The sequence below is a fragment of the Centruroides sculpturatus genome, unplaced genomic scaffold (genome assembly GCF_000671375.1).
Source record: "Centruroides sculpturatus isolate CEXI.00-Female unplaced genomic scaffold, Cexi_2.0 scaffold326, whole genome shotgun sequence".
NCBI lineage: Eukaryota > Metazoa > Arthropoda > Arachnida > Scorpiones > Buthidae > Centruroides > Centruroides sculpturatus.
The window spans coordinates 242,851-256,446 of NW_019384563.1; the positions used below are offsets into that span (position 1 = coordinate 242,851).

Here is a 13,596-nt window from a genome sequence, read left to right on the forward strand (position 1 = left end):
TGAGTTACATATACCCGATGATGAGTGGCCGCCGTATCTAATAGTACATACTATACCTAATTATTTTTAGCGGATTATATTTGACGATTTTGGCTGTTTTTTTCTTGGCATATTTTGCATTGCATTTGCTTTGTTTCGGTTTAGTAGTTTTGGTTATAGACTCTGCTTTGTATTTGGCATTCGTTTTGTTTTCGTTTGGTTTAAGTATTAGTTTTGTCGGTTAGACTTTTTTAAAATGGATAAAGAAAATCTGAACGTTAATGGAGAAGTTGAAGAATGTTCTCTCATGGACAGTTTTATGTTGCTTGCTCACGAGTAAGTTCACCCAATAGCTTGATAGTTTTAGCGCCTAATGACAGATTAGTTAAGAATATTGTGTACAAAGAAGTTTTGTAGGCCCTAATTTTTTACACACGCTAAACAAAAGTAAAGCCGCAAAAACTATACCTAATTAATAATAATACTTCTTAACGCCAGCGAAGCCGCGGGCAAAAGCTAGTATTATATATATGTAATATAAACATATAATATATCTTTGGAAACAGATTTAAGTCATCCTAGTAATACGTTATCTTTGCTTTTGTATAACCTTGGCATTAATTTTCTATTATTAATGAAATATATTTATCTGAATTTATTACAAATGTTTAATTATGATATTCGAACAAATACAAAAATTCCCATCTATGCATTAACAGTTAAATATATTATCTTTTAAAATAATGTAAACAAATACAAAATGTTATTGTTAATTTTTATTTTTAATGTTAATATTAACATACAGATGGGATTTTTGTACATGTTATAATATTTAATGGTTAATGCATAGATGGGAATTTTTGTATTTGTTTGAATATCATAATTAAACATTTGTAATAAATTCAGATAAATATATTTCATTAATAATAGAAAATTAATGCCAAGGTTATACAAAAGCAAAGATAAAGTATTACTAGGATGACTTAAATCTGTTTCCAAGGATATATTTTTCCTAACAGCATTATTGAAGTTAATTTGGTAAATGATCTATATACCATTCAGAAGTTCAAAGATTATAAACCTAGTAACAGTATGGATAAAGACAATGTATTTTTTTTTATTACAAAATATTACAAAATTATCTAAACAAATTCACAATTAGAAAGATACTGTATATCTATTAATTTATATTTTATATGTTACTACAATTGTTTTTGCTTTTATCATAAATAACTTATACTATAAACTATTTTTGTGTCAGTTCAATAACTCAAGAATTATTGTAATTGAAGAATTAAAATTAAAAATTAATATTTTTTAATAAATAAATAAATTTTGTCTTAGCTTTTAGAATGTCTCACATTTTATGTTAACATTTCATTTTAAATGAATTTAATACATAAATTATAATACTGTATTATATATTTTTTCATTTTCAAATTAAACAAACCATTTTTTAATTGAACATTTGTATGTTAACTTATAAACATCTCATAATTAACTTATTTTTTAATATATCTAACTTTTCAAATGAAATATATTTATAAAAATGATATTACTAGGAAAATCAATGTTTTAAAAAATTAAGTTATAAGATCTTTAATACATTATGCATTAAAATATGTGATTAAATAAGTAATTATTTAGATTTGATTGTTTTATAGTGTTGCTAATATTTTTGTATATACAGTAAATATTTTCATCTATATATTTATTCAATTACTTTTTAATCAATTATAAAAAATTGCAATAAGAGTGTAATTTGTGTTTATAAGAAAAACAGTATATAGGCCCTGATAATTTATAACTTGATACATTAATTATATCACGGTCTGTATAATAAATTAATTGTTAATTTTAATTTAGAATACTCTGGAAGAAAATAATTAGCTCTGAACAAGAATTAGTAACTTCTACTTATCATGCNCATACCTGTCGGATTATCAAGGGACAACTGTATTGCCAAACAAACTCTTCAACTCTATGAAATTTACTTCTGTAGTTTACACTACCTAACCAATTTAAGTAAGAATAATTGAATCTATAGACAATTATAAGCAGAAATAATTCTTTAACTTAAACATACTTTTAACATGTCGACTGTTTTCATTTTCTTACAATCAAAGAAAATATCATAAATAAAAATATTTACTCCACAGCAATAATTATTTACAAAATAAACAGTACACATCAAATGTCTAAAACACTATAGTTATATATTAAAGCTAAACGATTGCTGGATTATATCAGGTTATATTACTACTACTAATAAGTAATTGCTAAGTAATTTGATACTAAAGGTAGGCATTAGGAACCATCTCTTGCTAAATTATTTATTTATAATTATTAAACTTATTATGAGATAGTGATGGTTAATTGCCTACCTCTGACCAAATTGCATTGTTTCAGATTATTAGTTAGCATTAATAAAGCGCAATAAAATTCTGGCAGATTGTTTGGTAAGAAAAACAATATCAAGATGATCTTATTTCAAAAGATTTCATCATTTTTAAAGTTGCAAAATTTTTAAACTACTTGTAAAAAGATTATTAATTACATTTATTGTATATTTCAATCCTAGTTGTTCACTTAAGACAATGTATTTTGACATTAACTAGGTCATATACAAATTAATTGAAAATTTTATCTAACAAGGAAGTTATAGCTAAATACAGTATATTTTTTTACTTTAATGTCCTCAAAATGTTGATATTAATATCTGTTTCCTTCCTCTTATTCCATTAATAATGCATCATTATTTCTAAAGGTTCAAGATTGGGCAAAATCTTAAGATTAGTTTATTAATGATTTTCATAATTATATCTCACTTTCAGTATCAAATTTTTAGTAGCAGTCAGATTCTCGTTGTTTATGTTTATCTCTTGATGGAGATATCCAATTGCAAATTTACTATTTGGCAACAAATTTATAAATTATAATATAAGTTAAATTATAATTTATAAACAATATTATTGCCTGGGCAAGCAGTAAGTGAGCAGTATAATATATATATAAGTAATAACAAAAAAGTATTTTGATACTTTTAGTACTGTTTTTTGAAATATAAAACCAGAGAGTTGCTTTATATTTTTGCCTAGTTTGGTGAATTTAGATTAAACTATGGAAAAGTTATTCAAATTCAAGAAAAAGGAACCAGGTTTACGTCCTATGGGTGGCCCCACATGCTGCACTTCTCTCGCTGTTACAGTGGCTGTAGTGGCAGTAGTACTGTCTCATCCCCAGTAGACGGCATTTTTCACAAGCTTTAATAAAGGGGAAATTTCCCACAGTTTTCTCCAATTAAAATATTCTGGAACTTTCTGGAATATCTTGCTAGCAATTTGTGGTAGTGACATTGTTCTGGAACCTTCTGTAACTGGAGCACAAGATTGGACCTGTGCAGGATTGTTGAAGATTGAGGGGGAGACAGTTCCTTCAGTTGAGAATGGACAAAATCTCAAACACTGCTGCTTTTAACAAGAGACTCCAATTTATTGAAGACTTTTCCCACTTAAATGTAAAATAATTTTTTATTTTATAATTTTATTTTTTAGTTTAGTTTATTTGTTTAGTTTCGTTTAGTTAAGTTTAGTTTAGTTTAATTTAATTTTTTTGGTANTCCGGATTGGACCAGCTCAACTTATTCCTCTCATCTCATTTGAAATTTTCAACTTTTATGTAACTATTTAAAATATATGTTTTTTAGTCGTGTCAAGCGACTCATCAATGTTGTTTCAGATGCAGTTCCCTCAGTCCAGACTGGAAAAATCTCAAACATGCCTGCTTTTAACAAACGACTCCAATTTATCCAAGACTTTCCTGCTTAAATGCCAACTGATTTTATTTTATTATTCTTTTATTTTTTAGTTTAGTTTATTTGTTTAGTTTCGTTTAGTTAAGTTTAGTTTAGTTTAATTTAATTTTTTTGGTACTACACTTTTCTTTTTTATTAGTACTTTTCATCATATTTTTTTTCTTTTATCAACAATAAATTGCTTATAATCTTTTATTTGTGACATAGACATATTACTGCTCAAAATGCTTGCCCAGGCTAACTACATCGAGAAACATTGTTTCCAGTTTCTTGATGTAACTTACTTTACTAGTTGTAAATTATATTTGTAATTTTATAATTGTCCTTCTAAAAAAGATAAATTGATGACATCTTTCAAATAAAAAATTTTTTGTGACTATCAGTATTGATACTTACAAATTGATGATGATAATGAATACATTTTATGTTATCTTTTTGACACTAAAAATAATGAAATATAGTTTACCATTTAACTATATTAAAGAATAGTTATATAAATTTATTAATTAATAATCATTTTGAAAATAAAAGCTACATCCACTATTGGTGAGTTAGTTAATGTAGATTACTCAGACGAGGACAAGATGCCTGTCTCATTACATGAAATTCATCTTGTCCTTATCTAATGTTCCAAAATGCATATTTGATGTAATATTGACAATAAAGTACTTCCAAAACAGCAAATAAATCTTGTTCTCATCTGATTAGTTCACATTAGTTAACTCACAAATTGTGGATGTAGCTTTTATTTTCAACATTATTTTGGGATATTCTGCTCTTTTAGTAATAATTTTTTTTGTTATAATTTTTAGACTTATCAAAGAACAGGTTTAGTGAAGTTCCGTCCGAGATTTGTGAATTTTATTTGCTAGAGAGGCTGGATTGCTATCATAATACAATTCGTTCCATCCCAGATTCTGTGATCACTTTACATTCTCTAACATATTTAGATCTCAGGTAAAAAAAATTATTATTATTAATTTTATATTCATTAATAATAACTTTTTCAGAAAAGAACAGAAATTATTACAGTGAAACTTCCATTAATGGACATCCCTGAATAGTGGACACCTCTACTTAACGGACATTTTTACAACCCCCAGACCCTTCAAATAGGACGCCATCATCCATAACTTACCTTATGAAAACACAATGTTTCTACTTCAATATTCTGAAAGAAGGAATTATGTACAAAATATTTTAAAATGAAAACAAAGACTTGGTTCGAATACAGTACTTTTTCAAATTATAAATTTTGATCGTAGGTATCAAATAAAGACTGGCTGAAAATATGAATAGCGGAGGAGGGCAGATAATAAGAAGTCAAGCAATATTCTTTATCTGTTTGACAACTTAACCAGATTAAACTTCTCTATCACCATTTATTGTCATACATATTAATATTATTAAACTTCTATCTTATTGTTGGAATTAAGTTTATGATACCAAAATACTATAAACTTTTCCGAAGTTATTCATTTATTTGACAAGAACCATAATATAATAGTAACAAAAAAGAAATTTAAGATCATAAATGCAAGAAAACCAAATATCTTCCCAACTTTAAAGTAGTTGGCAAATCGTCTTTGTACAACCTTTGAATTTCACCAAACCAACGCTGTTGTCATTGTCGTAACCATTTTAACAGCTTTGTGGTGGATAAGGTGTAATTTTTAATAAATCAGTTACTGAAGAAAGCAAAAATGTTTGAAAAGTTACACCTACTTGATAACTGCAAAGCAGACAAATCTCTATATCAATTTTTATTAGTTGCTTAGATCATAAATCTGTAACAATTTTGAATATATTTCCCATCCCTTGTGAAGAGGATAGCAAATTGCCATCATAATGCAATATTAAAACAAGATTCAATGAAAACGAGATTTTTATAGCTGAAAAAATAAATAATACAGTAGGTGATTGGTTAAATACTTACAAAAAATTACACAGTAAAAATCTGTCCAAGAGAAAAAAAATTATACACTGTACTTAGCCTACAGTGTACAAATAATTCTTTATTGGCAAAACGTTGTATACATTTAATATTACTTAAACATTTATTTAAATCATTGAAATTAAAATAAATGGTAGATTCAAAAAGTTCTAGGGCTGTTTGTTTTTTAAACAATTAAATAAGACTAAAGTCTTACCTACAAATTCTAGCATGTTTAATGAACATCTCTCTTTTACTTTAAAAATGGAATCGTTTATCACATGATCATATAAATCTTGTGACAGATACCAGGAGTAAGTGATTTTCATGCAAGCACTGAAGTGAAAAGATATCATATTTTAATGAACTAATGTTAAATTCTGTCACATTTAGGTAAATTTACTACTGAAACCTTAGAAATGATAAAATTCATTAGGAAAATGTGCTAATTTAATTAAAAGTGTTTTAGAGATTTCAAGAAGTCTGAGTATTGCTTGAAGACTACTATTGTTTTGGTAGCCAACAACATTTTAAAATGTGGAGAATTGAAATCTATGTGGGAAATTGTTGTAACAAATTGATAAACAGTTGAACAGATAGCAGAGAAAGTTGGAATTTTGATCTTGTCATTCTGTTGTAACAGATGATTTCAATACATACAGTGTGTGTCAACATATTTTTTCTTGAAATCTCAATGTGGACCAGTGTTAAGAACAAGTGAGTGTCAATGATAATCTTCTTGATGCAATTGACAAGAATATGATGTTTTTTGCATAAATTGATTACTGGAGATGAAACATGGTGTGTTCTTTATGATTCTCAAACTAAATGTAATCATTTACATGGGAGATTCCATTATTTTTGAGATTGAACTATGATTGAACTATGCACAAGGTAAGGAAATATCGAGGTGTTTTCATCTGGAAAGGCATTGTTCACTACCAGTTCTTTTTGTACAGTGCTGTGGTCAGCAAGAAGCACTGTCTGCAAGTGTGTGGAGTTTGAGAAGTAATTTTCATAAAGTGCCCAGAATATTGAGCAACTAAGGATGGATCTCCTTCAAAACAATGCTCAGATGCACCATTCACTTTTTGTTCAAAATTATCTTGCTAAAACAGGCACAACATTGCATTCACACTGTTACATATTTGCTTGACTTTACATCTTATGATTTTTACCTCTTCCTGAAGATAAAAGCACTATGAAAAGGGTAACATTTCTGTGAAGAAGATGCTATGAAGCAGGTTGCCAAAAATGAGTTTCAGAAATCTTGTGAACAGTTGTACAAGTGTTGGCAGAAGTGTGTTATTGCATGTGGACTGTTGTTTGAAGGTGACTATATTTAAAATGTTCTCATATCAGTACATATGACAATACAATGCCAGTATGAAATTTTTAAAATTTTTACCAGATATATTTTCAATGAATAAATCATATGTTTTCCTATTTCTAAAATTTAATTATCATATACAGTGGGTGATCGGTTAATGAACAAATCGGATAACGAACACTTTTACGAAAGATTTTTATGATTGGACAATGAACACTTCACTGAACAAACATAAAAAGAAGTGACGGAAATAGCAAATACTGATTGATTTCCCCTTGTCTTCAGGCAACAATTTGAAGTTTTTTGGAGCTTTGGAGACATCGACATCGACACTCAATCGTATAATATACTGATCAGATAGTATTCCTCTGAACTTTGAAACTCTCCCTTGTAATTCCAGTCTTTTATTTTTCTGACAGATACAATTCTTTTATAGTATTTGCGAGACTGTCAAGTGGGCACGCGTTAAGTTTTGCGTCGAGTTTTATTTTCGAAAGGTAAAATAGCAAAGGTAGAGAGTGGGCAGAAGATGTCTGATGTTGCTGGGCAGTATGGCTTGAACAAAACTACAGTAGGGTACAGTTCAGTCTTATCTAAGAAAGATACAGTATAATCAAGAAGACTCAAGCAGCTAAAGGAGTAACAAAAATCACTTCTGAGAAATAACGAACATTGAAGAGCTTATAATGGAACCTGAAATGGATCTGACGACAGAAGAATACCAAGAACTCTTGAATGAAGAATACCAAGAAATTCAGCAAGATATGCTTTATTATGAAAAAGAGGATTAATACTGATATCTGCTATTAATTAAAGATCTTTAGAAGAAGTGTGGGATATCAGATCAACGGTCTTAGAATGGCATACAAACCAGGTTGAGGTTAATAGGCTTAGGGATCTCTACAATTACAATGCTATTAATTACTTATGAAAATCCTGAAGAAGAGAGAAAAGCAATTGACATTAGACAGATTCTTTAACCCCACAAACAAAAAAACATAACTAATAAAAATGCAAGACTGCATATATATGTATTTTTATTATTACATATAAATGAATGTAGTAAGAAAGTATATATTTTTTATTTTCTGGGGTCTCCAGAACAAATTAATCAAATTCCCATACAAATGTATGGTAAATTGATAATCAGTTAACAAACAATTCGGATAGCGAAGAAAGTCTTGGAACGGATTATGTTCATTAGCCGATCACCCACTGTATCTTGTTTGCTTTATATGCTTTAGGCATATAAAACAAATGAAATAAATGGTATTTAAATTTTAAATAAATAATATTTTAATTTATATAAGTTTTTAATTTTAAACTCAGTTTTAGATGAAATTTTAGAAAATTATCAAATAATTTATAAAAGACTCCATGAGAGTAAAAAATTATAGAAAAATTTTGTTAGAGCATAAACTCAGATTTTGGATTTTTACTAAGTCTCTAAGTCCAGTAAAGCAATTTTTTCTAATATGAAATGATATTTAAACAGAATAAAATTCAGTTTTTTGTTGATTACACACTTTTTTTGCAGTCGTAATCAGTTAACATCTGTATCACCTGTGCTATGTCAGTTACCATTACAAGTGCTCATATTGAGTAATAACAAACTAGTTGCACTACCTGAGGAGATTGGTCATATGCAATGCTTGATGGATTTAGTAAGATATTAATGATAATTCATATATTTCTACAAATATCAAAATAATTCATAAAATTATAAATAAAACTTAAAAATGTTTTCAGGATATCAGCTGCAATGAAATCTCTAATATACCACCTCAAATTGGAGATCTTCATTCTCTCTGCACCTTAAATATGAGAAGAAACTTAATAACAAAATTGCCATCAGGTAATTTTTAATTTTTAAAATTTTGTATGTATGATTACAATTTCAGATTTATTTATATTTGAAATAATTGTAAATTTTATAACTCAATTCCATAATTTAAAGTGTTAAAGATTTGGAGGAAAATTTGATGATAAAGATGGATATTAAAGAAAACATGTAGAGTTCATTCATTGTATTATGATTAAAAATGTGAATAGTTCATTAAAGTAATGATTTTAAAAGAGAGGGGATTTAAATAATACATGTTTATTTTTTTTATACTTTGTTTTCTTACAGTTTTATATCAAAATACATAAATCATAATTTCAAAAGCATTTAATTTACAATAAGTATAAGAAGTTTGTCTGATAATTATTTAAACTTTTCAATTACAATAATTCATTTGGAAAAATTGTAGATCTATAAATTTCCACTGTTGTCCATCTGGTTGTCTGTCCTTCCTTAATCTTGAGAATCGAATTATATAGATGAAAGCTAAGATCATATATGGAAAGATTAGGAATAGGAGGCCCTGATTAACTATTTATGAACTTTCAGTGCAAATCTGAAGTCATGTTATTTCAATTCAAAAATTTTCCCCTGAAAGGAGTAGTTAGATGATTGGCATGACTATATTGCTAACAAGAAAAGTATGATGTACTTGGACAGACAAGACACTACTAATTTCAGATGGAGAGTATACATTTTAAATTAAATAAATTTAAAAAATATGATTAAAAATTGCATCCGGCAGTGTGACAATTTCACAATAAATAATTGCTTATTTTATATAAAAAGTGTGACTCACATTAACCAATTAATCAGTGTTATTACATTTAACATTTGTGAACGTTTTTGTAACCTCTTCTGGGCTCTTCTTCAGGCTTCTTTTTTATTGAAAACAAGGTGGCAGTTAACATTCGAATATAAATCGAATGGTAATAGATTTATATTCAATTTATATTATAAAATGTGTTTAAATATAATCAAACCATTTTTTTAAATAAATTTATATATTTTGTTTTATTTAAAAAGTGCAAAACTTTAAAAAATACTTGCATAAGAGTTATTACTTAATTTATAAAATATGAATATTTAATAATATAGAGAATAAATAATTTTTTCCATTTTAATATTATAATTTCTGATTGGATAACATTTTATCCTATTTATCATTAATTTCATTTACTTTTTAGAATTATGTGAGCTTCAATTGGCATATTTAAACATTTCTGCAAATAGAATAGCAATTTTGCCGACTTCTTTACGTCTTATGATTTCTCTACAGATTCTAGTAGTTGATCAAAATCCTTTAACATGTCCACCTGCAATTGTAAGTAATCTTAGAGTTTTATTAAATGTAGAAATTACTTTGTATTTACTGTATTTACATGCTTACTGTATTTCTTTTATAAATAGATAATTTGAGAAAATCTCTTAACATTTGACTCCCAACTATGAATTATCTCGTATTTGGCAATCAAACAACAGGCATCATCTATGTGATAACTTGTATAGTGTTGTATGTCGTGTTTTGCCAGATATAAGAGATAATATTATTCCTGTAGTAGGTAGTTATTATAACTAATTAGTGGGTGTCAGGAATGAGAATAATTGGGCGTTGATTGGGCATTATAGAATAAACTATAAAGGAGTTAAAATGTGATAAAAGTTTTCTGTTTTGATTGTCAAATAAAAACATTTTTGTAGTAAATATACTACCAAATTTGTGCCTGTGAATGTGAATGACAAATCAGTTTGGTGTCATAAAAGGAAAAGTTTTTTGAAAAAAAATTGAAATACATTAAAAAATTTTTTAATGTTTTTCAGTTAAAAACNAGAATAAATAATTTTTTCCATTTTAATATTATAATTTCTGATTGGATAACATTTTATCCTATTTATCATTAATTTCATTTACTTTTTAGAATTATGTGAGCTTCAATTGGCATATTTAAACATTTCTGCAAATAGAATAGCAATTTTGCCGACTTCTTTACGTCTTATGATTTCTCTACAGATTCTAGTAGTTGATCAAAATCCTTTAACATGTCCACCTGCAATTGTAAGTAATCTTAGAGTTTTATTAAATGTAGAAATTACTTTGTATTTACTGTATTTACATGCTTACTGTATTTCTTTTATAAATAGATAATTTGAGAAAATCTCTTAACATTTGACTCCCAACTATGAATTATCTCGTATTTGGCAATCAAACAACAGGCATCATCTATGTGATAACTTGTATAGTGTTGTATGTCGTGTTTTGCCAGATATAAGAGATAATATTATTCCTGTAGTAGGTAGTTATTATAACTAATTAGTGGGTGTCAGGAATGAGAATAATTGGGCGTTGATTGGGCATTATAGAATAAACTATAAAGGAGTTAAAATGTGATAAAAGTTTTCTGTTTTGATTGTCAAATAAAAACATTTTTGTAGTAAATATACTACCAAATTTGTGCCTGTGAATGTGAATGACAAATCAGTTTGGTGTCATAAAAGGAAAAGTTTTTTGAAAAAAAATTGAAATACATTAAAAAATTTTTTAATGTTTTTCAGTTAAAAACGTTTTTAATTCAGGTAATATAAATAAATGTTTTTATTAAAAAACATTTATTTATATTACCTGAATTATATTATTAATTAAATTCATTATTAGTATTAAAGGCAAGCCTTGTTACAGGGGGATATTACCTGAATTATTGATTATTTATTTATTTTTTCTGGACAGTTTTTCAATTGCAATTAAATTTAATAATATTTCTTTATTTATTTTTCATATTCTACAATCATATTTTAATTTAGATGTTTGCTTTTATATGGTTTTTAGTTGGTAAAACATTAACTTTATTAATTTTGATATTTTTTATTTATTATGAGAATTATATTAGTACACTGACCATGTGTGCCATTTTGAATGAGACAGTACTGTTTTCTGCTCTGTCCCAGCAGCCATCTCACTATTTTAATAAAATTTTCATTTTTGTCCTGTTTTTGAAACACACACACTTAGCTTACTAGTTTGTATATTGTATTATGAACTCATGATTTGTTAGAAAATGCTTATTTTGTGTTGATAAGAGTCATATATTTGAATGGATACTACTGAGGAAAAAGCCTGAATAGCACAAAATAAGAATAGTTTCAATGAATTTAAGGAATATATTGCATGAACAGAAACAGATGAAATTTGATTATTTCATCAATAGATCCTAATAAATTCAATAATATCCAAAAAATTGGGGAAATGGAATGAATGAAAACTTGATGCTGTTGACAGATGAGTCAAAATATTTAATGAAGTGCATGAAAATAATTCTAATATTTTAATAATTTGATAGAATTAGTCCTTTGTTTTTCAGGAACTACAGCTTTTGTAGAAAAAATATTTTCACTCAAATTCTTGTGATCAAAATATACTCAAGATATTGAAGACATGAAAGTAATTCTAATTATAAAGCAAAATTATGACTTACAATGTGATAAGTTATATGATAAAATTGTGAGTGACCAGAACTTATTAAACAAAATAGGTTCATCTGAAAAATATACTTGGGTTGATCCTTGAAAATCTCTTATATCAAGTTAATTATTAAAGTTGATTATAATATAGTAATAAAAATAACATTTTGTTTGTTTATTACCAGATTTTCAAAAATAAAATCTTTTAGGAAAACTTGTGTATTCTATTGTATGCCTCCAAATCAATATCTATAATAACACTTAACTGTATATTTTTTGAAAGAATTTTAATAAGAGAGGACTTGTATTTATTAGCTGCATCTCATCCCATCAAGAAATTTTAACATCAAGAAATTATAATCAGTCTATATGTTAGTCTATTTGACAATTATAGTTATTTTTTATTAATTTCATATTTTGTTGAGAATTTTATCTTTCAGTTGAAAATAACTGTTTAAATTATTTAAATTGATCTTAGTAGCAATACACTATTCAATTCATTATTGATCATGTTTTGCAGTTTAGTTTGTGTGTTACCATCTGTAGTTTTTAATACAGTAATTAATAAAGCATAGTTTTTGGAAAAATTTGGAAAAGAAATGGTTTGTAGATGATTTATTATTTAATTCTCACATAAGAAGTATTTTATTATTAGATATGTCTAAATATTTTAAATTAGATTTTTCAAAATACATCCTTAGACCTCTTTATATTACCAAATTTTGTCATAAATAATTTTATGATGTATGTTAGCTTAATTACTTTTTGTGTGTGTTATTAACTTGCATAACAAGTTATTTTAACATTTAATATACAGTACATTATTTCAAGAGCTTACTATAATGGATTTAAAAGATCCTGTATACTGCATTCTGTAATGACATTTAGAATTTTTCAATGTTCATCATGTACACAATGCAGTAAATTACTAAGAAAAGAAAAAATTTATTTAAAGAGAGGGTGTATGTGCTAGCAATGAGCTTCAGAAGCGGTGGTGTTTTTTTTTTCCTTCTTCTTTTCCATATTTTGTTTTTGAGAAGTGGAAAGATGCATTGGAGATGTTTCAGTTCTTTGTCACCAAGTGTTTGATATTACTCTTGGACTAGTTTTTTTCATTTTGATCCTGAGGAAGTATATCTTCAGGAAATATATTTTTATATATTTATGAGGGAGTTTGACATGAGGATAAAAGCTCCATATAGGATTGTGGAGTTTACCAAAAAAAAAAAAAAAAACCTATA

General features: G+C 26.8%; 1 protein-coding gene across 1 annotated transcript in view; it reads left to right on the plus strand.

Moving 5' to 3' along the window:
• The window catches only part of LOC111623998 (leucine-rich repeat and calponin homology domain-containing protein 3-like), a 57,633-nt gene that overhangs the window by 14,912 nt on the left and 29,125 nt on the right, over nucleotides 1-13,596 (plus strand). The window contains exons 2-5 of the mRNA XM_023366765.1: nucleotides 4,606-4,750; nucleotides 8,594-8,720; nucleotides 8,806-8,911; nucleotides 10,087-10,223. Of these exons, the coding sequence (XP_023222533.1) occupies nucleotides 4,606-4,750; nucleotides 8,594-8,720; nucleotides 8,806-8,911; nucleotides 10,087-10,223 (515 nt within the window). The remainder of the gene's footprint in view (nucleotides 1-4,605; nucleotides 4,751-8,593; nucleotides 8,721-8,805; nucleotides 8,912-10,086; nucleotides 10,224-13,596) is intronic.